The 23571-nt window shown below is 34.4% G+C and overlaps 1 protein-coding gene across 5 annotated transcripts; it reads right to left on the reverse strand.

The window, feature by feature from the left end:
* Positions 1-4598: 4598 nt before the first annotated feature.
* On the reverse strand, positions 4599-23040 carry ETAA1 (ETAA1 activator of ATR kinase). Of its 5 annotated transcripts, none has more exons than XM_077766401.1 (6): positions 22963-23040; positions 17206-17334; positions 16866-16942; positions 13520-13632; positions 11233-13265; positions 4599-5724 (listed from the first exon to the last, which is right to left on the reverse strand). In XM_077766401.1, exons 1-6 carry the CDS (start codon positions 23009-23011, stop codon positions 5606-5608), a joined length of 2520 nt encoding a protein of 839 aa, XP_077622527.1. In that variant the 5' UTR covers positions 23012-23040; the 3' UTR covers positions 4599-5605. The 5 variants fall into 5 exon arrangements, with proteins under 5 accessions (XP_077622527.1, XP_077622525.1, XP_077622528.1 ...); XM_077766399.1 differs by lacking the exon at positions 22963-23040 and adding an exon at positions 18508-18835; XM_077766402.1 differs by lacking the exon at positions 22963-23040 and adding an exon at positions 18508-18563 and having other exon boundaries at positions 17206-17330.
* Positions 23041-23571: the final 531 nt, after the last annotated feature.

Consider the following 23571-nt stretch of genomic DNA (forward strand, 5'->3'; position numbering starts at 1 on the left):
ACAGTTAAAATAGCATGTTAACAGAAATTTGAACTATGTTGTTAGGGGACTAGTGTTACATAACTGAAACCCATGCATATCAAAATGTGGAAAACTAGGACTGTCTCCTCTTTCACTTTTTTTCCTACAGGCCTTTATGCTATTGTCATATATTTAACTTTTGCCTTATAAACCCAACATTGTTATTTTTGTATAGGTAGTCAATTATCTTCTAAAATATTTAAATAATTTTTAAAATTTCATACATTAACCCATGTGTTTATCATTTCCAGTGTTCATCATTATCTTTGTGTAAGCCCACATTTTCATTTTTATCATCTTCTGTCTGCTTGAAAGACATCCTTTAATATTTCTTGTAGTGCCAGTGATGAATTCTTTCAGCTTTGCTAGGTCTGAAGACAACTTTATCTCATCTTTGCCTACGAAAGACATTTTGCAGGGTATAGAATTCTAGGCAGATAGGTTTTTTTCCTTTTAGTGTTTTAGAGATGTTTCTCCATTGTCTTTTCAGATTGTTTCTGGTAAGAATTCTGATGTTATATTCATCTTTCTTCCTTTGTTCTTATCTTTATTGCTTTTGTGATTTTATCAACTGGTTATGATGTGGCTTGGTAGTTTCTTCATATTATGCTTTGAGTTCATTGAATTTCTTGTATTTGTGGGTTAATAGTTCTCATAAAAGTCTGGAAATTGTTAGGTCATTATTTGTCTTGTATAGTCTCCTCTCTGCCTTCCTCTTTCAGAGACTAATCATACACTAAGCTACTTGAAATTGTTCTACAACTCACTGTTAATTTTCTCATTTTAAGTAATTCCTATTGATATGTCATGTTTACTAGTCACTAATCTGCAATGTCTAAGTTGCCATTAATCATATCTACTGTTATTTTCACCTCAGACATTGTAGCTTTCATCTCTAAAAGTTTGAGTTTGGTCTTAATATCCTCCATGTTTCTATTTAGCATTTTGAACGCATGTAATAATGGCTGTTTTAATGTATCTGTTAATTCTAACATCAACAACACATCCCAGTTTGTTTCAATTTATCAAGTTGTATTTTTGCTAGCAATCATCTTTAATTAGACGGCAGCCATCATGAATTTTATCTCATAGGTGCTGGGCATTTTTTTATTAACTATTTTTGAGCTTTGCTCTAGGATGCAGTTGTTGAGAATGGTTTGATCCTTTTTGACCTTGCTTTTATGATTGGGGGGGGAGGGGACAGAGTAGTACAACCTAGAGCTAAGCATTCCCTACTATTCAGGCCAATTACTACCCAGTGACTTGTGGTTGGTGAGAACTGGCATTGTTACTAGACCCTTGTGAGCACTGGACAATGTTTGTTCCCTCTAATGCTTTCAAATGTCTTTCTCCAGCCTCCGTTTCCTCACATGTATGTGCTAATCAGTACTGAGTTTAATTCTGACCGGGGATCTTCTACAGATCTCTGGCATTCAGTCTTCTCTTCTTACTGGTACTCTGTCCTGTGAACTCAAGTTATTTTGGTTTCCCTAGACTTTCAGCTCCACTTTTTCACTCAGGAAGTCTACTGGGCTCTTCCTCAGTTCTGCTTCCTTGCATCATGGCCTGGAAACTCCCTCAAGGCAGTAAGCTGGGAAAATCACAGGGCTCCATTTGTTTGTTTCTTCTTCCTCAGGGATTATTTTCCTCATTGTCTGAGGTCCAGTCTTGAAATCCACTTTTCAATGTAGTTTGCTTATTTCGTTCTTTCAGCAAAAAGGGTACATGCAGTCCTCATTATTCCATCTCGACTGGAAACAGAAGTTATATCTTTTAAGAAATGACCATTTGTTGAGTTTATGTGTAGTATTGGAGAATATCTAGAATTATCTGAAAACACTATTAAATTTTCCTTTTCTTAGCTACAATCTATGTGAGTTGGCTTAACAACATATTGTAACAAATTAAATGCAGAATACCACTCTTCTATATCATGTGAATCTTAACCAGAAACCTTAAATGTATTACCTGGATCAGAGTTTTACTAGCAGCTTGAGGTTATATTATTTCATCTTAGACTAGGCAATTAAGCTTTCCCCAATAGATTTAAAACCAGAACACCCAGAGTTACTAATGAAGTAAAATGAAGACATTTTAAATAGCTATACATTTTATATATTTCTCTGTTCTTTTGTGTAGTGGTTGAATGAAAAAGGTAATCATGTGGATTCATATAATCAATACCCACCCACATGCTCACAAACACATAAAAGTATAGGAGTCATTTCTAACGGCAACTGGGACTGGAAAAAATCTCTCCTGAGCTATATACAATTAAGCTACAGAATTCCTGTGAGTTTTTGGCACATGTGCCTGAAATGTTACAATTCTTTCTTGTATATATAATTTCCATAGACAAATGATATTTATGAATAGTTCCCATGAATGACAGTATGCTCAATAGTTAAGATCACAGTATTTGCTATCAGACTGCCTGGATGCAAACTCTAGCTCCAACTACTTTCTAACTGTGTGACCTTGAGGAACTCACTTAATATGCATACTTCAGTTTTCTTTTTTATAAAATGGTAATAAAAGTTTTAAGAAGTTAAGGTAAATTTCTTAAAACCATGCATTCATGGTAAATAAAACATTTAGCAACATATAAATTTTGCAATTATGGTTTCTTTTCAACCCTGTTGGCGATTAGTCAGTGAACTTTTAAATGCACACATATCTGAAATCTACCCCTCGATGTACTCATTTATGAAGTTTAAGAGAAGGCACAACAACACAAGTTTGTTTTGTTTTTGAGTCCCACAAGTGATTCTGATCACCACATCCTGGCAAGAAATGAAAATCATAATCAGACTTTAAATTATTACTTACACTAATCAGTGTTAGGCTAAATTTAAATTGTTCCTTGAAACATTTTCTAATCCTGAATAGCTTAGGGAATCAGATTGCTTCAAGTAGGAGGAGGCAGAATCTGCCATCAGTATATATCTAAATTCATAAAATATTTAATAAGTAACCACTGAATATCAGTATTGGGTAGACAGAGAGGTGGAAGGTGCCTGTGTTCTCAGGAATGTAAAAGTTAGTAATAACAGAGAAGGATATAAGGACTGTTTCCCAAGGTGAGGTACATGCCTGCATACCACTGACTCTGCATAATAAGCAATCCAAGTCTTCCTGGGATCAGGTTTGCCTGTCTGCAGCAAGAAAGAGTAGGGATAGATGAGCTTTATTCTACAGTAGACTTTCCTGCAATAATAGCATTATCATTGTCAGTTTTTCCATAGCCAGCCCGAGCCAATCTTGAGCTGGAACAGAGCTGCCAGGCCCACCAATTGCCCCTTCTCTGTGTGGAAACAAATTTCCTAGAGATTGGAAAGTGCCAAGCCAGAGGAACTACGCAGCCCTCTGTGTGCTCACCAAAGGGCCACTAACCCGTACTATTTCCAACAACAGCTAAGAGAAGAATCAGGATAGCAAAGGAGAATTTGAACAGCAAGAGTAATCCTGGAAAACCAATCATGTTCAGGTTGAAATGTGCTGGGCCACTTACTATTTTACCTACCAGCCATAAGTACTGTCAAGTTTCCTTTTAAAGTGAAAAGGCATCCCTTGAAGAAAATTATTCAGTAAATGGCAATATAGGCTGTGTGAAAATATGGCAAAACTACAAAAAAATGCAAAATAAGTTGTAAAAATATTTCCAGAGCACATATACACCTGAGTAACATATGTGGCATGACAGGATTGTCCCATGAAACATCTAAGAAGTGTTACCACCATCATCAGAAAGAAATCAATTTCAGTGAGAATGGTCAGGTATGAGTTTCAAAGAAACTGAGACTTATTAGGGTGAGTCTTAAAAGAGGGACAGAATATGCTAAAGGCACAGGTTATAGAGGAAGTAAGTGGCAGGAAGGGAAGAGCATAAGCAAAGGAAGAGATATCCAAAGCATAGTAAGAACACAGTGAAGCCACTTTAGAAAAAAATAAAGAATCTCAGTTTGTCATTTTCTTACATAGAAAATTTACCTATGTTTAGAGTCTTTATTATACATTTTTAGACAAATAAGAAAGGTTACCTAGAATATGTTACTCCACTATATACATGAATATACAGTTTTCGAAGTGATATATATCTATATAGCAATACCCTGAAATCCATTTAATTATTTTTGATACTCTAAGACACCAGAATAGTGGTGAACACACTAATAAGTATTTCACATCTGTAACTTTCATCAGGTCTCCTAAAGCCATTTAGGATACACAAAGCATTCTTACTGCCCTTATGACCTCTGCTTAGATTTTTAATTCTAGTTTAGTGACTTTTATACAGGCAAATAGAAAAAATAGAGTAACAGAGAAAAACAAATTAGTAAGTCAGAAAATTTAATCAATGGAAAATTAAATAGTTGTAGGAAAACTGAAAAGAGAAAGATTCTCATTTTTTGTATTTTGGAATGATGAATTCTTTAAAACAAGAAACAATGAGCATTATTATTAAACTGTCCTTAATGTACTTTTAGTTACTATTTTTTTTGTTTTATACTATGAAATAATTAATGCTCCTACACACAAGTTATTTTAAATACTAATTAATACTCTGAAGCAATTGGCATAATTGTCTAGGTGTTTATTAGAATAAGAGCAATCCTTCTCATCACAGAACAGCTTTAACTTGCCTCGTTCCTTTCAGAACAGTATTCATTTCTCACCCATATAATAAAGAAGGTAGGCCAGATGACATCTGAAGTTTCTGACAGTTCTAAGTGTTAATAATGCTATATTACTTAGATAGCCAGTCTACTTTCTTTTTTCAAAACTTCTTAAATCAGCATTTTCCCTGAAATTAGTAGAAACTTTACAAAATGCATCATGTTTTAGAAAATTAAAATCTATTTCAGACTAGGAATTGAAAATAGCAATTTCCTTACAAATAAATTGAAGTCCTTATTTCCCACCAACCACATTCCAAAAAATGGAAGTATTTTTAAGATTCAGAAATATATAAAAACTTTAAGAAATAGTTATTGAAAGTAAAACTATTTAAAAAAACTCTTGGGGAACCTGGGTTGCTCAGTTGGTGAAGCATTCGACTTTGGCTCAGGTCATGATCTTGCGATTCATGAGTTCAAGCCCCACGTTAGGCTCCATGCTGACAGCTCAGAGCCTGGAGCCTGCTTCAGACTGTGTCTACCTCTCTCTCTGACCCTCTCCTGCTCGCACTCTCTCAAAAATAAACATTAAAAAAAAAGTCTCATTTACTTAGTAAGCTGAAGCTTTGTATTAGGAAGTTATTGTAATAAAAAAATTAGCAGACTACCTATTTTTAGATGATTCACGATATCTGAAAAAAAAAACTCCTTTACTCTGCATAATTTTATACCATAATTGCTAACTTTCCTGAATTTCTAAAAACTTATATGCAATTCCTTTCACATACCTCTCCAAGGAAAAGTTTCATTAACCATTGCAAACACTGATTTATTAAATAAAGTAGAAGTCCATGCTTTATAGCTCAGCATTAAATTTCTCACAGAGAAATCAAGAAAGAATATTTCCTATCATAGATAGTTATTAACTGTCTTTGTTAAGTCTTCCAAATAATATTTCTTAAAAGAAATCAAGTAGGAGCTGCCTTTACAGATGATGCCTGTGCTTTGGCCATTCTTCGAACCAGTGCTTCTTGTCTTTTTCTTTGAATTTCTTCAGGAGAATACTTTTTATTTTTCTCTTCTTCCTCTAAAAATTAAACAAAATATAAATATTACTTTTAGAGACTATGAAATCATCCTGAACATGAGTTTTAATTTTTTACCCTTTTGTTATCCAGACTTGCCACATTGGTATAACTATTAAATCACAGTGAACTACTAAATATGATATTCCATGTACAGATATAGTGCTCTAGGCCAAAAGAAAATCAAGCACTAATCAATCAGTTCCTATTTTATACATCTTTCAGTGTGATAAAACTCATTTGATTAAACTGAGGACTGATGGATGTGGGGGGGAGGAGGGATGGGCATGGAGGAGGGCACTTGGGGGGATGAGCACTGAGTGTTATGTGGAAACTAATTTGACAATAAACTATTTGTAAAAAAAAAAAAAAAAAAGTACATTTTGACTTCCCAGCACATAATTCTTACAAATGATAAAGTCTAACTTACATAATTGACAAATGAGTATTTTTAAAAAACTGGGATTTTATTTTAACTTTTTAGTTTCTTCATGTTTGATTTTTGAGAGAGAGAAAGACAGAGTATAAGAAGGGGAGGGGCAGAGAGAGGGAGAGGGAGACACAGAATCTGAAGCAGGCTCCAACTCTGAGCTGTCAGCACAGAGCCTATACAGGACTCAAACTTAAGAACCATGAGATCATGACCTGAGCTGAAGTACAATGTTTAACCTACTGAGCCACCATGGTACCCCCAAAAACTGGGATTTTAAATATTATATAAACTTCAACAGAAAGGTAGTCAAAATATAATGAATTTAGATACCAATACCTCAAATAGTATACATTTACTATAAGCTACTATCAATATCCATGCTAACTTTTTTCCCTCTAGAGAGCTCAGATTTTCATTTTTAGCCAGTCAGGAAAAATGTTTTAGAGTGATCCAGTGAAATCTATCATATCAATAAATATATAATTCATTCTCAGATGTTTTTATTTGGAGGACACATTCTATATAAACATTAGAAAATTATTTCAGGGATGCCTGGGTGTCTTAGTCAGTTGAGTGTCTAACTTTGGCTCAGGTCATGATCTCATGGTTCAGTTTGTGAGTGTGAGCCCCGCATTGGGCTCTCTGCTGTCAGCACAGAGTTGGCTTCTGATCCCTTTTCTCCCCTTTGTCTGTCTGCTCCTCCCCCCAGTCATGCTCACTCTCTCTTTCTAATAAATATTTAAAAATTTTTAAAAGATTATTTCAAAGAGTATAATATCTGAATGAAATCTTCAGTTTGAATGTCTTTTAAATATATAGAAATATGAAGCATTCTGACATTCCTATGCAGCATGTTTTAGTATAGAGTTTAGGTAAATATACTATAAAATAAACAACGTGTTTTAAATTAAGGAAATGAAAATAATTAAGTCTGATTTCAGTAACATCCAATTCTACCTCTGCCAAAATACTGGGTCCTAATAAAATGAATTTAATTCCAGAGTTAAGTCACTTTGAGCTAAAATATTAGATTATCTATATAATACTTATAAGAATCAAGCTTTAAATTTAGCAAACATATTTTCTCATTTAAATGATGTTTTAAAATTAAGACTACCATATTTAAGTGACCTTGTGTTGGTAAAACTGTTTATGTTGTAAAATCTTGTCTCTCCGAGGATAAGAATCTGTGGTGCTATTGGCAGAGAAATATTGACACTAACATCTAGACAAAGGTACAGAATTTGTTATAAGACATTTCTTTTATTAGCTAAGGGGGATTATTTGTCCCAAATACATTTTCTGTCTCCCCTTCCTTTCTTGGTATAATTGGAAATGGGAGAGGGTATTCAGGGTAAGAGATAAATATTTCAGATACACTCCCTATATGACTCTGATGCCTTATTTCCTAAACTATCTGACATATTTGTAGCTATTTTTCCTTATAGAAAGATGCTACAAGAAACTTTATAATTAGCTTGACTAATCATTTAATATTTTAGTCTCAAAGCTGAGAAACAGAATAAATTCAGAATACACACATACAGTTGCATTCAACTGACCATAAGTTTGTAAGGAAAACAAATTAATAATCCATGACAGCAGAAAAGAACATAGCTCCCGAAAACTGGTTTTACAATTGACTTGGTGAAATTCTTGGAAAAATAATTTCTAATGATATAAAGTCACACCATGAAAATTTGATTTAGAGAGAGCCATCCTTTTCTATCACCAGTCCTTTCTTTAACTCATTCTGCAATAAAATACATGGCAAAGTTTCTAACTATTTCAAGGCATAAAGCAAGAGTGCTTTTTTTTTTTTTTAATGTTTATTATTTTTGAGAGAGAGAAAGCGTGAACGGAGGAAGGGCAGAAAGGGAGACACAGATTCTTAAACAGTCTCCAGGCTCTAAGCTGTCAGAACAGAAGCAGATTCAAAGCTTGAACTCATGAACCGTGAGATCATGACCTGAGCCTAAGTCTGATGCTCAACTGACTGAGCCACCCAGCTGCCCCAAGAGTGGCTCTTCTTCTTTATTCTGAAGCAGAAATCAGAAAAAAAATCTGTAAAGGACCAGAAAGTTAATATATCAACCTCTGAAGGTCATATGGTCTCTTGTTGCAATTCTTCAGCTCTGTTATAGTAGCATGAAAACAGCCACAGACAATATAAATGTGACTGTGTTCAAATAAAACTTTGTTTATGGACAGTGAAATTTGAATTCTAATTTTCAGAAGTCATGAAGTATTACTTTTCTCTTGATTTTTTTCAACTTCTTAAAATGTGAAAACCATCTTAGCCTGCAGACTGTACAGAAACAGGCTCTGGGCTGGATGTGGATGGGCGATGGATTACCAAACCCTGCCGTAAAACAATGAAGTAGTTAAATGGGTTTTATCTCAAAGATGTTCTCTAGAAAGCAGCTTGCTAGGAAACAAAGTAAAAGAAAGTGGAAACAACAGAAAATATCAGGAAGATTAATGTTAATTAGAAGATTAGATACTATCAGTAAACTTAAAAATTGATAAGATTAACTGAAAGACAGATTATCTACCTATAAAAAAGGCAGATAGGATAGTAGATAGTAGTTTTGGAAAAACTCCAATATTCCAGAGAGATCTTTAGTAACCTTTAATATAATTATAACTATATGTAAATAATTTCATGTTGAGAATTTGGTCCAATTAATTACACTTTTTAAAATATAAAGTTAAATTATTTAAATAAAAATCATTATAGATTAACAATTTTTAAAGTTTCAAAATATCGAGACTATAATATAGAGAAATAGTCATTGTCAGTGTTGATAAGAATATAAACTGATGAAACGTTTTGGGAAGATTTGGTGATACCCACCAAACTTCAAAACATTCTTACATCAAGTTATCAGTAATTAACAGATACAATCACAGGAGCATGCAGAAATTTATGTAGAAGTATATTCATTGGGGGATTGTTTGTAATGTAAAAAATGCAACCTAACTGAACTTCCTGTCAATAGACAGTCAGTTAAATAAATCATGGTACATCCATATTAATGACATACTATGTAGTCATTAAAAGGACTGAAGGAAATCTATACGTAAAACAGAAAAATAGCTGTATTAAGTGAAGGCAAAACCAAGTTGCCAAATACTGGTACACAGCATATAATTCCATCTGATAAATGTGTAGGCAGACACACACACACACCACCACACACAAGGACATTTTTATGCACAAAAATGCTACATGATGTATTCTAAATTGTTAACTGGTTTCCCTGAGGAATGGCTGTACCAAAAGAGAAATTAAGAACTTAATTTTTCATTTCAAATTAACTTATTCTGTTTTCTTCTTTAACAACCAGCATATTACTGTTACAAGTTAAAAAAAAAAAAGGAGGGAACACTTAAACAGGAAAATTGTAGCAGTAATGCCAACAAAAACACCATCTAGAATCTAAACAGAAAACAATGATGTAATGTTAAAAGAAGATAAAATCTCCCTCACCTTATTAGCATTGATCTACATAATAGATAAAAATCCTAATGTTAGCCCCAAGTGAGGGAGACTGATTAAAAAAAATCTATACTTACAAGCTAGCATACTAAATGCTAGAAGAGAAGTTAAAACTGGGTATTGGAGAAACCCAGAGAATGTGAACCTAAATTATTGGGGCGAATAAAAACATACTGTATTTTAAAGGACAAATGGAAAATGGCCAGGCAGATTTGGTATATGCATGTGGGGGCTATGTTTCTGGTGAAGGAAATAGGATCTGAAAAATATTAAGGCTGTGAGAAAGAACTGAACATTAAGAAGTACAAGTAGTTATGCCAGATACAGTGCTTTTTAAAAAAGATTACAGTATCAGTGAATAAAAGATTTTCACATAATATTGCATATTCATTCATATACTTACTAAACATCTTCTATGTGGCAGACGCTGTGGTAGGTCTAGGTATTCATAGATAAGACAGACAATAATCAATACTTAATTGCAAACTGTGATAAAAGAAATGAAAGAAATAAGAGAGATGATGGAAAATGACAAGGAAAAGATTGTTCAAGGAAGGTCTCTGTGAGAAGGTCATACTTAAACTAAGACCTAAGGATAAAAAAGCACCAACCAAAAAATGGACTGGGGGGTCAAATGTCAGGAAGAAATAGTTTTTAGTTGGGAATAGCACAGTCAGATCTCCTGAACTAGGAAAGAAACTATGCTGTTTGAGAACTGAAAGATAGCTAATGTAGTTGAAGCTTACTTAGTAGGTAAGGTAAAAAAGAAGGCAAGCAGGCTAAGAACATGATAATCCAGGGCCTTGTAGATCAATATAAATTTGAAAGATGATGGCCATCACTGAAGGTTGTGGCTAAGCACAAGAATGCCATGTTTGCCTATTTGTTTTTAAAAGATTATTCTACTGTTTGGAGACTAGAATTGGAAAGAGACATAAAAAAGAACTACAGTAGTCTAGTCAAGAAATGCTAGCTTGAATTAGGGTAGTAGAGGTTAAGAGTGAGAAAAACGGACAATTTTAAGATGTATTGTTTTGAGGTAGAAACAATGGAACTTGATAGAATTGTTGGAGAGGAATCATAAGACTCAAAGATGACTGGCTGTACTGAGTTAAGTAAATTGCAATTCTAATCATCACCGTAGCAAATGTGTTTAATTAGAATGCTCTGAATTTTCAAATATTGTTCACCTCAATGTTTTGCTAAACACAGGAGTAAGATTACTCAAGTTTTAAAACAATGAGATATTTACTAAAAACAATCTCTTGGGAATACATAGATCTAAAAGTACAATTTTCCAGTAAGTAATTCAGAAAACATTCAACAAATATTTATTGAGTACCTACTATATGCTAGTCACTGAATTTAAAGCTGGGAATCTGATGCAGTCTTTTGAAAACCTAAATCAGCCCTCTTTGCATATTACAGCATAATTATTCATAAGAGTCACTTTAGGAATTCTAGTTAAATATCATACTTTTTAATCTTACATGTTACACAAATTCAATACGACAAATAACTAATTTAGCTACTTCCCCAGGTGACAATTTTCAAAGAAAATGACATTATACATACCTTTTGAAGGTTGTTTCGAAGATTCAGAATGTTTCACCGAACACTGTTGTTGAATAGCCTTCCCACAAAATGGGTTGACAGTTTTATTTTTCTCCAAACCCTGTGTAATTTTGATATCAGAAATATTTCCTGGTATACAGTTTCGATTAAACTGGGAAAGAACATGAGAATTTTTCATCTTTGTAAATGTATACTTAGGAAATCTAACTGCTCCATCAAGGCCACTCTGACCTCCTCCATCTGTTGTACTACTATGGGATAGATGCGGAGTACTTAATTTCTTCTTGTAAGTAGCAGTTTCTGTATTCCTATAATCCGAACTCACATTCAAACCTGAACTTCCCATAAGAACTGATTGTGGACTTTTCACTTGTATTGGAACATCAGTGTTATTCCAGGAGAAATGCAGATTATTGATATGACAATTTGAGTTCTTAGGATATATTGTCAAATTTGTTGTAGCACCTAAAAGAGTTGGAGAGTTTCCACAGATTTCCCCTTTATCCATCTTTACTGGTTTATTTAACTGTGGGCGATTTGTGAAAGATGTGTGCCCTGAAATGCTGCTTAGATTCAAGTCCTTCGATTGTACCAACTGACTTTCTTGTTTAGATGCAGTAAATATGTTTTTGGCTCCATGTTTGGAACTATTATTGATCTCAAGTGTACTTTCTAATATTTTGCTATCCTTTCTAATGTCTTGTTGCTGAGTTAGTCTTTCAATATCATCACATGCTTTGTATAATAAATCATCATCTACATCATCTGCTTCCCAGGTATTCTCTAATTGATGGCATGCTTTAACAATTTCATTGGCAAATGATGGATCATTCCAATCATCAAAGAAAGAACCTAACTTTGATGCATTAGTCTGATTTGGATTATAAACACTGGTTTCATTCCCCAAAGTTGCAAAGCCAAAAGGATTTATATTAGCAGGTGCTTTAAAAGACTGATTAAAAATAGACTTATTTTCTTGTTCTTTAGAATATCCTGTGTTCATAGTAGACTTTTCAAAAGTATTTACATTAGAAGTAAATTTAGTATGCATATCTTCTTTTACTTTTGTCAGATTAGATGGAGCTGAACAGTCTTGAACAATTTTCTTGAAAGATTTATCAAGTTTCATTATATATCCGGTGGATGGTAATGTGTTTGGTTCATCATTTGGCTTTAGTGAAAATCTATATTTTCCAGAATCTATTAATTCCCTGTTATGGGTCTTTGAAGGGAGGTCTTGTACAATTTTTGAATCCTTTAAACTGGCATCTAGGCTTGTATTCATTCTTGACTTATGTTTATCATTTTTATTGTTAAAGTTACAAGGTCTCTTTTGATCAGCAATCTGGGCTGTTTTAGGAGCAGGGAGAAGTTCACACGTTTTGATATTCTGCATAACAAAAGGTTCATTATTTAGTAAGTTTTCCCAATCATCCTCAAAATCACTGGTAGGAAATGCATCAAGGTGTTCATTAAAAGTTTCTGGCTTCTCAGTATAAGAAGTCACACATGATTCTGTCATTCCAGGAGTATCTACTTGACAAGAAAGTGATCCTGGGGTTTTATCTGGCAGTTTTTCAGTGACCAGAGTTTCATTAGTAATGATTTTCTCCTCTTTCAAAACGCCTTTCTTTCCAAAGGTAGTATTACTTGTGTTCAAAAAAGCATCTGACAGATCTTGGCTGAACTGTCCACTACATTTCTGAGTAGAGCCATCAAAAATGGCATTAAAGGCTGCTTCAGCATTTTGGTCAAATGGCTTCTGACTATTTTGATCATCTACCACAGACATTTTGGTGTTTTCTTTCATTGGGTTCTTCATTATAGCATTATCTATTTCTGGAACTATGTCATGTAATAACTGCATCTGTACATTATCTTTATAATTACTTAAAGTCTCTGCTTCTGAAATCATCTGGATAAAATCATGATTTCTCTTCTTTTGCTCTTGAATCACATCTAGCTCTTCCATATTTTTATCAAATTGCTTAGCCAATTTCATAAGTTCTTCCTCTTGAGTTTGTGTTCTTAACCTATTAAACATTTAAAAAGTTATAACTAAGAAAACATCTAAGAGTTACTATAAGTATTCAGTTGTTATCAAACATATTTTCTAATATATTAAAACTCAAAATTTTAACTGTTACAATTATTAAGGCTAAAATTTTACATGTCAAAATTTTAAAAAGTAATTTATAAGTATTTTAATAGGTTTACAAAATCAAAACGGAGTATTAAATATATTTACTCCACTGAATGTTAGAAAAGCTGAAAAGTCTGAACTTACTTTGTGCAGCTGATTTTTGCTCTTGATTTTCCTTTTGCTACACTAGGAGTACAAGGAATAGCAGATGCACCAATCCACATGCCTAGCATGGAGTTTGTTGTTGGTTTTTCATCCTTTGGCAGAAGGGAAAGCAGGTATGTGCACAAAAAAAAAAAAAAAGAAAGAAAAGAAAAGAAAAAACTTTAATTACACTGAATTATTTTCCTAAAGCAATAAACTGTGGTGAGGTGATAACTTACTACACAAGTTCCAGAACAATGAGGATGGCAAAAGCAAGCTGCAAGAAGTGATCCATTTATGTTTCAGGAAATGAAAATATTCAGAACTGGTAATTCCTTATTTTCCAAAAAAAATTAGTTTTAAGAATTTAATTTACAAATGTATATTTAATGGTAAAGGTGCAGTTATCAAAAGGAAACGGACTTAAGAATAAAGAGAGATACACATGGAATTCTTTCTATATCACCTGATTCTCCATATCCCCATTATAATCTTTATCTAAAGTTGGACAATCCATGTTGACCTGAATTGGGAACACTTTGAATTCAGGTCAATAGAACCACACTTAACTAACTCTAACTCAAGTTTAAAGTGCAAGGTTAGAACTAATGGTAAGAATAAGGCAGGGATAGGAACAAAAATAAGTAGAGAAAGGAGAAAAAGAAGTTTAACCACTATAAAAGATAGGAAAAAGCCACTTTAATCCTGGATATTTTTGCTACGCTTTTCAGTCACCTTATCATGCAAAAAATGAGAAAATGAGTTTATGCGTTAGTTAGAAACCAATCCAACAAATCAAATAGATTAACCAGTTTCTACTCTATTGTTGTACTTAGAATGAACATAGTACTCTGAACATAAATATCACACAAGGTAAAAATAATCTTATCACTAGATTATAGGATACTTGAAGGCTTGGAATGATCTTATGATTATGAAAGTTCAGCATCTAACAAAATGCTAGGCATAAAGAATATATCAGTTTACATTTATTTACTAGGTTTAGATAAAAAAATCTCTACAACTTGATACTTCAGAATCCTTAATCAACAAGCAGTTTAGCAGTTTCCTTAGATGTCCAGTTGAACCTAGTAGATTTTAGTTTCACAAAATACTCCAGTAAATCAGTAAGTTTATTTTTCACTTTTGTTTCAACACCTTGACTTTAGGGAAAATAACATTATTAGTGATTTAATTATGGACACTGTCCATTTACCAAGTATTTTAAAATTCATTTACTTTTTAGAGAATAAAGGTAGGACAGCTTTATATGTCCAATTATATATATATATAAGGGCCCTATGTATGTTTTTATATTAAGTTTGTTATATTTTTAGAACGTCTTTAATAATAATTACGTAGTTCATTGGTTTCCAGCTACAATCCAGGTGCTATATAAGATATCCGAATACATTACTTCATTTACTCCTAAAGCATATACAGCATGTAGCTATATAAAAATGATGAGAAACTATACATCTTCAAACAAACACTATATGAAAAGTATCCCTGAAGAAAGTGAAATGATTATCCACTGAAAATGGAAGTGCATGTTTTTAAAAAAAGTCACCTCTGAAAATATCAAGGTGACTTATTAAATAAGTATTTGAGGGGTAACTCACCTAAAAATAAAAAAAACATGAATATGTCATTATGAGAAAATGTCAGTCTTTTAAAAAGACCTTAATACTACCAAACATTTGTAGGCTTTAAAAGTGCTTAGTTGAAAAGAGTAACATTTAAAAGCAACTAATTGCACTGTATTTTTTTCTTATACACAAGTTACAACGTGCATATTGTTGACACTTCTTTATGTGAGGTATTATTTCCAGCCCACTTAGGTAAAGGGTCCAGTAATTTACTCAACTATCTTTTTATCACAATTTAAACTGGCCAGCCCAAACACATTTTATTATGGTTCTTTCATGTGAAACCCACAACTAATGAACATCTATTGTTAACTTATGGAGTAAATAGTATCATGGCATAAAAGCTATTTAACTAATGAACGTATTTATAATGAATTTCTATGACACGCCAAACGTGGAATGTAGAGCTAGTAGCAACAGAGTTGTTTTGACTGGCTAACTGTAATTTTGGATGTTTTATAGCCACTAAGGAAAACTGTATTTCCTGTCTCTTTCACCTGGATGATGGTGATTCCTTGTAACCACAGTTTGGGCCCAGTGCCATCTATTGTTTACCATAAAAAATAAGCCCTTGACAAGGGTATGTCAAGGAAAAATCCCATACTTCCTACAGGGGAGATATCAATCAAAAACTGTATGTTTTCTAGACTTGAATATTGTTAAATAAGAAAAAGAGAGAGGAGAGTGAAGAGGGTCAGAACAGAGGTTGACTTAATCTTTATATTTCTTTCTTTCTTTCTTTTTTAAGCTTATTTACTTTGAGAGAGATAAAGTATGAGCAGGGCAGGGGCAGAGAGAGGGAGAGAGAACCCAGTCTCTGTGCAGTCAGCACAGAGCGCCATGTGGGGCTTGATCCCATAAACACAAGATCATGACCTGAGCCGAAACTAAGAATCAGAGGCTTAACCAACTGAGCCACCCAGATGCCCCTAAACTTGTATTTCTATTTCATTCAAGCAGTACAGGAACTGAAATAAAGAGAAAGAAATTTTTGAAGATGATTCTGTGACAACAAATAATTTAACTATCATATATAACTATAACATAACCTTACATTTATAGTGCTCTGTAGTTTAAAAAGAATTTTTAACTAATTTAATCCTCCTAATAGTCCAATGGAGAGCAAGACAAGTACTAATTCTAATTTATAGCTGAATGAAGTTCTGAGAACTTAAGTGATTTGCTTATGGTCACTCAGTATAGGAAGGAGGTAGACTGAGAACTGACTCCAAATCTAGTGTTCTTTCCACATTTATGAGTGTTGCTCAATGATCTTACTAATCCAGAAGTATTAAGAAGAGCAATTCAATGGGGAAAAAGTGTGCTAAAGACAGTAAACAAATACCAATCACACAAACTTAAAAGTTTAAATTTTTAGTTTAAAATAAATAAAAATGATGTCACATATTGTTGAACATTAAAAACAAAATAAACACAAAGCTCTAGTCAAAAATCATCACTCTAAAAAAATTAAAGATACATGCTTAGGAAAATATGTATTACCAATTATACATTATGTCCCTTTTATCAAAACCTACATTTCAGTAGTAGAAAAAGTAAAAGTAACCTTTACTGCTCTATTTTCAGAAGAGAGAACTGTAAAAGACAAAATATTTTTCATCCAAGTGAACTATACGTGGGCCTAGTGGCATAATTTTCACGGTTTTCAAATAAACTACAAAACTAGCAGTATTTACCTGAGGAGCAATACGATTAACAATATGTGAGATTTCATCACTATCTGTAGTGTAAATCTGTTTTCTTCTTCCTTTACCTAAAGAAACAAAGACATTTCTATAAATTGTAAACAAAAAAACTTAATTTTTAAAAATAGTTACTTCTTAGAAAACAATTTTAATTAGTATGGCTTAGATCACTATGCACCAACATCACAAGTGTATCATAACAATCATGGAAGATTCTCAAAAAACTGTTGTATAAAAGTTCCTGCTTCTACCCAACTGAAATTCTATAGTTAAATCCTAATCATTTACCAAATATTTACCTAGATAAAAACGTTAATTAATAATAAATTACCTAACTGTTTTGTCATTGGAGAATTTTGATCCCAAAAGATATCATTCTGTCCATCTGGATCATTAGGAGAACTGAAGGTAGATGACAATAAATCCATTTTCAGCACTCTCTTTGGTGTTTCATACCTTTCTAAGTAAAATAAGATTAAAAAACAATTGTTGCATTACAAAGCATTACTTTACTTCATAACACCCCAAAGTCAGATATCCCTTACTTTTTATAGTCCAATTATAAAATTTCCTCCCAGAGATATTACTCTAACCACAACTGAAATATTTCACATAAAAATCCTTGTAATACTTGACAAACTTGACATTGTAAATACCAAGTATTTTAAGACAGGCTAGTACTCTATGAATGTATAATTAGAGTGTATAATCCATTCATTACCAATGAACTTAGAGGTTTGGGGAACTACCTGTAATTTATAGATATAGTTCAAAAACCAAAAGGCTCCCAGCAGAAACTTCCGTTAAAACTGTTAGCCCTCTTTCATCAACTCTCTCTTACCTACAGTAATTACTTTAAAAAGCTTTAACGACCCATTTCTTGGTTAGTTTTCTCTAATTTCACTTTTAAATTTCTACAAAGAAAGATTTTTGCAGCTTTCCAAAATTGCTTTATGGGAGTAAACTAAAGACAAGGTAACAAAAGCTGACTCTTAAGAACACTGTTAAGAGTTTTTCCGTGAACTGCAGTGCCTACCAGGATTTATCAGAAATTTAAAAAAAAAAAATGCACCACCAAAAACTGACCAGAATGAATATTCGGGGGCCCTTAGTTTCCTACTTTGAGGGACAGCATACACAGGAACTTCCGGTTTATTCATAATGAAGTGAAACATCACCAAAGCTTTGAGGATAGAGATAGATACTGCTATTCATAGGATCCCTTCCCTAAAGCAAGTCAGGGCAAAAAGTTTTAAGTTGGGGGGTGGGGGGGAGGATAGGGGGAGAATTGCCCTGGGGTAAGCTGAAGGCAAGAAGTCTATCAGAAGGCTCTCGTTCCGCTATTGCTGATGACTGGAGGAGCAGCCAAGATATAGCCGCCCTTCCTCAAACAGGTAAATCGCAAGCCCTATTCCAGTAGCAGCGGAGACAAGAGAGTGGTCAAACCGAACGGGGCAGAGCTCAAACTCTGGGGTAGTGACGTCGAGTTCCTTTCGGATTCACGAGGGGAGAAGCCCAGAGAAAGAAAACACTTCAGACTCAACCCCCACCCGCAACCCAGGTTTCTCCACGGCAAGCGGGCTGCGGGACTGCAGCGCATAAGCCCGGAGAGGCCGCGTTGCCGACGTCTCACCCTCGGGGTTACTTTTACTGCACGAAGCGGCTGCTGGAGGCTGCTCTTGTTGTGGCACGGGCTGGGGAGACCGCTCTCCGGCCCTGCGGAGCCCTGAGCCGCGGGCCGACCTCAGCCGCCTCTTCCCTGGCTCGACCACCGAGCTGCATTCCTCAGCCGCCGCCGCTTTGCGCGGCGTGTTCTTCAGGCCAGGGCTGTCCCCATGTTTCCTTCGCCGACTCATTGCCTATAACCCCCCTCCGCCAGCCGTCCTTCCTTTCACATTTTGCAACAGGAGGAGTAAAGCAAAGGAACTACAAACGGGACTTAGCGCCAACGGCCGCCGCCATTTTGGCTGATGGGGCGCCCGTAAGAGGTGGCCGCTGATTGGCTGCGTCCGGGCAAGAGGCGGAGCGATCAGGTGCCGGGGCCGCGCGCTTCCGCAGCCCGCCTCCAAACCAGCTGGGCTCTGCTCAGACTCATCCGGGTTGGAAGTGATTTTAAGGGATAGTGATCTGGTTGCAGTAGTTGTGTGAGAACATGTGAGTTGGATAGGAAATGCAGTCTACTGGCATCTCTTTACTGAATTTACAACTGAAATTACACATTACTCAGATTTAGATTGCTGTGGGTTTTACAATTTTAATGAAGTAATAAAAGTTATCAGGAAGAAAGCATTAAGCTATTTTTCATAGGTGACGTGTGCTTAGAAAAATCCAAAAGCTGTAGGAAAAATTAAATTTGTAAATTAATGGAATTTCAGCTACAAAGTAGATATTCAAATATCAGTTATGTCTGAGTATATTGAGAGCAAGCATAACATTGATTTTTAAAGAAGTATGATTTCTAATAGCATACAAAATTTCAAATAACTAGAAATCAATTTAACCAAAATTGCAACACCCCTACAGAGAATTATGAAATATTTTTGAAAGAGATTGATGGCCTAACTACAATTGACCCTTGAGTATGACAAGTGTTAGGGGTGCTGACCCCTGCATAGTTGAAAATTGACTTTAACTTTTGATTCCTCCCAAACTTAACTAGTAGTAGCCTGCTGTTGACTAGAAACCCTCAAATAACATGAAGCTGATTAATGCATATTTTGTATATGTATTTTGTACTGTATTACAATAACGTAAGCTATAGAAAAGAAAGTGTTATTAAGAAAATGATAAGGAAAATACATGATGGTACTTTGCTGTCTTTATTTAAAAAAAAGAAAAAATTGTACGAGTGGACCTGCACAGTTCAAATCCATGTTGTTCAAAGGTCAACTATGAGTGAGGATTACACCATATTCATGGGTTGCAAGACTTGATATTGTTACTGTTATGTCAGTCAGTTCTTCCCAAATTGACTATGCAAATCCATTCAAAATTGCAGTAGGTGTATGTGTGTAGGTTTGTGGGTGTGGTTGTGTGTGAATGTGTAATATGACAAGTTTGTTTTAAAATGTATGGAAATGCAAAACACCAAAAATACCAAGAAACTTAAAAAAAATACAAGAAGGTCTCTTGAAGATTAATAAAGTTGGGTATGTACCCTGTATCAAGACCTATAAAATTATGGTAATTAAGACACTGTGACAATTATGAAAGGAGAGACAAACATGAAAGAAACAGGATAGACGGCTCAGAAACAGACCTTTACATAAATGGACACTAGATTTAAGACAAAGATGACACTTCTAAGCAGTGGGACGAAGGCTTTTTGATAAATAGTGCTTGGGCCATTTGATATTCATTTGGGGGGGGGAAAAAGAAACTTAACCTCTACCTCAAACCATACTCCAAATCACATCATGTGAAGGGTGATTGTATATTTAATTGTAAAAGATAAAATAATTAGTGTTCTAGGAGATGATATAAATTGTCTTAATGACAGGAATGATTTTTAAATTGAAGAAAAATGTCACCAAATATAAAGAAAATAAGTATAATTTTAATTACATGAATTGATAACTGGAGAACTTAGGTCTATCCGAAGATAACATTAGGAAATGAAAGGAGGCAAGGCACAGATTGGAAGATATTTACCATTTGCCAAATTAGGGCCCATATATAAAATATATGAATAAGTGATATAAATCACTAAGAAAATGATTGACCATCAATAAGAAAAACAGGTCAGATACTTTAGCGTGTTCTCCCTCAATGGGAGAATCTCAATGATGAACAAACTTTTATAAAGGTGCTCAACTTCATTTGTAATAAGGAAAAGGAAAAATTAGAGCCCTAACATGATATTCCTCAACACCTATCAGAATGGCTAAAATCAAGAAGACTGACAATAGTGGTATCAAGGAAGGAATGAGAGATGAGACCACAATACTAGCCGACACCTTGATTGCGTGTGCAGGACCCAGAGCCTGTGGACCCAACCAGTGGGAACAGTTGCATACTGCTGCTGAGAGTAATTTGGTACAACTTTGGAAAACAGGTTTTGGTCTAACAGTCCCACTCCTAGAAATATAACCAATGGAAATGCATGGACTGTGCATCAAGATACATTTTAGAAAAATGTTTTTTATCAGTAATTTTCAAAACTACCCCAAACTGGAAGCCAACCAAATGCCCTTCAGGAGTACAGTGGGTAAATATAATTGAGCTATAGTTGCTCAACAAAATGCTGCACAGCAACTGAAAACAAGAATTACAACTCCTTGCAACAATGTAGAAAATCTCGTAAAGTTGATCAAAAGAGGCCAGACTCCCAGGCTCTTCCTTCCCAAGAATACTATATAATTCCATTTACACAAATGTAAACAGGCAAGGTATTATATAGGGATATAAGTTTATCTGTTAAAATTATAAAGAACAATCAAGGAAGTGATTACCATGAAAGTCAGGAAAATGGTTACTTTGGGGAGGAGAGAAGGGACAAGGATCAGAAGAGAATGGAGGTGTGGGTGATCTGGTGTGTTGGCTTTGTTGTCTTGTTTTAGTTGTGACTTTGTGATAATTCATTGAGCTGAATATGTTGTTTTGTGTGCTTTTGTTTGTATACATTGTATTTACAATAAAATATTTTTAAAACTTAACGTAAGGCAAAAATCTTTGTTTCCACGGAGGAAATGAAATGTATTTCTTCTTTGTAATTTACTCTATTTTCATTCTTCAGTTTGGCTGACAGAAATCCTAGAACTAAATTTGAAGTTCACTTCTAGCCATTATATAAACCATTGTGACCAAGTATTTCCATTCTTTTTCCTCAGTCCTTGACTTTCTACTAATATTTCCCTTGCCATGATTATTTTTAATCTCCATATTTTAAAACAATTATTTAGTTTTATGTATTTATAACTGTATGAGACTGCTTGGAAGGTTACATCTCTTAAAATTCACAGTAAACTGAAACTCCAATTGTTTAAATTAGTGGGAATAGTGACATCCCTCCTACCTACCTATCAACTGGCCAAGAATCCCAGAAGCAGAAAAAAAAGGTTCATATTCACTACAACACTTTATTAAATAGATGGCATCAGAGCTGTCTAAAAGACTTAATTTACCAGAAAAATATCCAACTCACACTTAGAAAATGATTAAGAGTTTGAAGAATTTAATATTGCCTATAGGAGTAATAACCATGTGGTAATCCTTTAAAGCATATTAATACTGCAAATGAAATAACAATGAATAACTGCCCATAACTGTCCAAATTCTATTGTGCCAAAGTAACCCTTGTAAAAAGAAACAACTGAAGCCCAAAAAACAGACATGTGTTGTTGCCTTAGCATGCCCAAGATGGCTGTGATTGTAATCATTATGTGGTAGGAAGCTATGATAAGTTTTAGCTTCGAATTACTTAATTCACACAATCTGTTACATTTCTAAATGTAGTTCAAATTAAATGTACTTCCTAAATATAGCTCTTGAAATAAGTACAGTACAATTAACTGCTTGATGAAATGTTTTTAAAAAACAAAAGATAGCTCTCTTAGACATTTGAATGCAATATGATTAAATATGCCCAAACTTAGCATTTCTAGGCATTTGAATATGATGTACATATAAATAAGGTTTAATACAACTAAAAACTTTTTAATAAACCAAAGTTGAACTCTTACTTGTTTACTTGCAAGAATTATCCATAAGCTTGACAGTGATTATTAAACAAAAAATAATCAAGAGTCTGTTAGTTTTTATGTGGAATGATTGCCTTGTCACTTATATCACAATGATACTATCTGCTGGATGGATGAATAATTGTGAGAAGTCTTTGTTTCAAGGAAAAAAAATAATAAAAATCATAATGTGCTATTATGTAGCACAGTGTGTATGTAGAGCCCTGCCCCAGCTCTGAAAATATCAGATACAATTGGCAGAATCTGAACAGACAACAAAATGAGTAGAGAATTTTCTTTACAGTCTTGTTGTTATGCTTCTAAAATATACCCCCAAATGAGCCTGGGTACGTATGGTGTTTATTTTTCTTTAGTCCTGACCTACTACCAATTGTAATTAAATCACCTACCATGCGCATCCTTCTGAGGGAACTGCTTCATCAAGAGCCTCTGCTGCATAGATTACTTTAGTCCCACCAGCTGGTCCCCGGCAGGTAAAACTGATTGAACTAGAGTGTGCACTTTGGGAACCAACCCATAGGCTAGCTATCTACCTCTGACTATCACAAAAGATACATTGAGACAATCCTATTTCTTGGAAATTTGAAGTAAGAATTTGTTAGAGTCCCTTGTGCAAAAAACATGAAGCGGTGGGGGGGGTGCGGGGGGTGGAACACAAACTATGAGAAAGCCTACAGATAGTAGAATAGGAAAAAGGAGCGGTGGTACCTGACAGGACCATTGCAATGAGTATGTAGATTCCAGATAACTTGGAAACTGAGCAACCATTCACTCCAGTGTCCCAAGGCCAGGTTCTATTGTAATTCCGGTCTTTTCTTGTTCAAAACAAGCCCTACAGTGAACTTTCTTTCTTTGAGCTAGCTAATGCCAGTTAGTCTGTACTCCTTAGATCCACAAATCTGAACTAAAACAAAGCTTGGGATCAATGGTTACAGTCTAATTGTTTCTCAGTTTTTATTAGAAGGCACGAATTGGGAACACAGAAATGCCAGCTGCTA

The sequence above is a fragment of the Crocuta crocuta genome, unplaced genomic scaffold, assembly GCF_008692635.1.
Source record: "Crocuta crocuta isolate KB4526 unplaced genomic scaffold, BGI_CrCroc_1.0 scaffold113, whole genome shotgun sequence".
NCBI lineage: Eukaryota > Metazoa > Chordata > Mammalia > Carnivora > Hyaenidae > Crocuta > Crocuta crocuta.

What these genes read in the sequence shown, in the direction of transcription:
- ETAA1 (XM_077766399.1), bottom strand. Translation starts at nt 18,730, where the DNA reads ATGAGTCGGCGAAGGAAACATGGGGACAGCCCTGGCCTGAAGAACACG. An exon ending in CAGTAAAAGTAACCCCGAGG is followed by an intron (nt 17,335 to 18,507) that starts GTGAGACGTCGG and finishes TATTTTACTTAG; the next exon opens with AAAGGTATGAAACACCAAAG. An exon ending in TTCGAAACAACCTTCAAAAG is followed by an intron (nt 5,725 to 11,232) that starts GTATGTATAATG and finishes TTTAATTTTTAG; the next exon opens with AGGAAGAAGAGAAAAATAAA.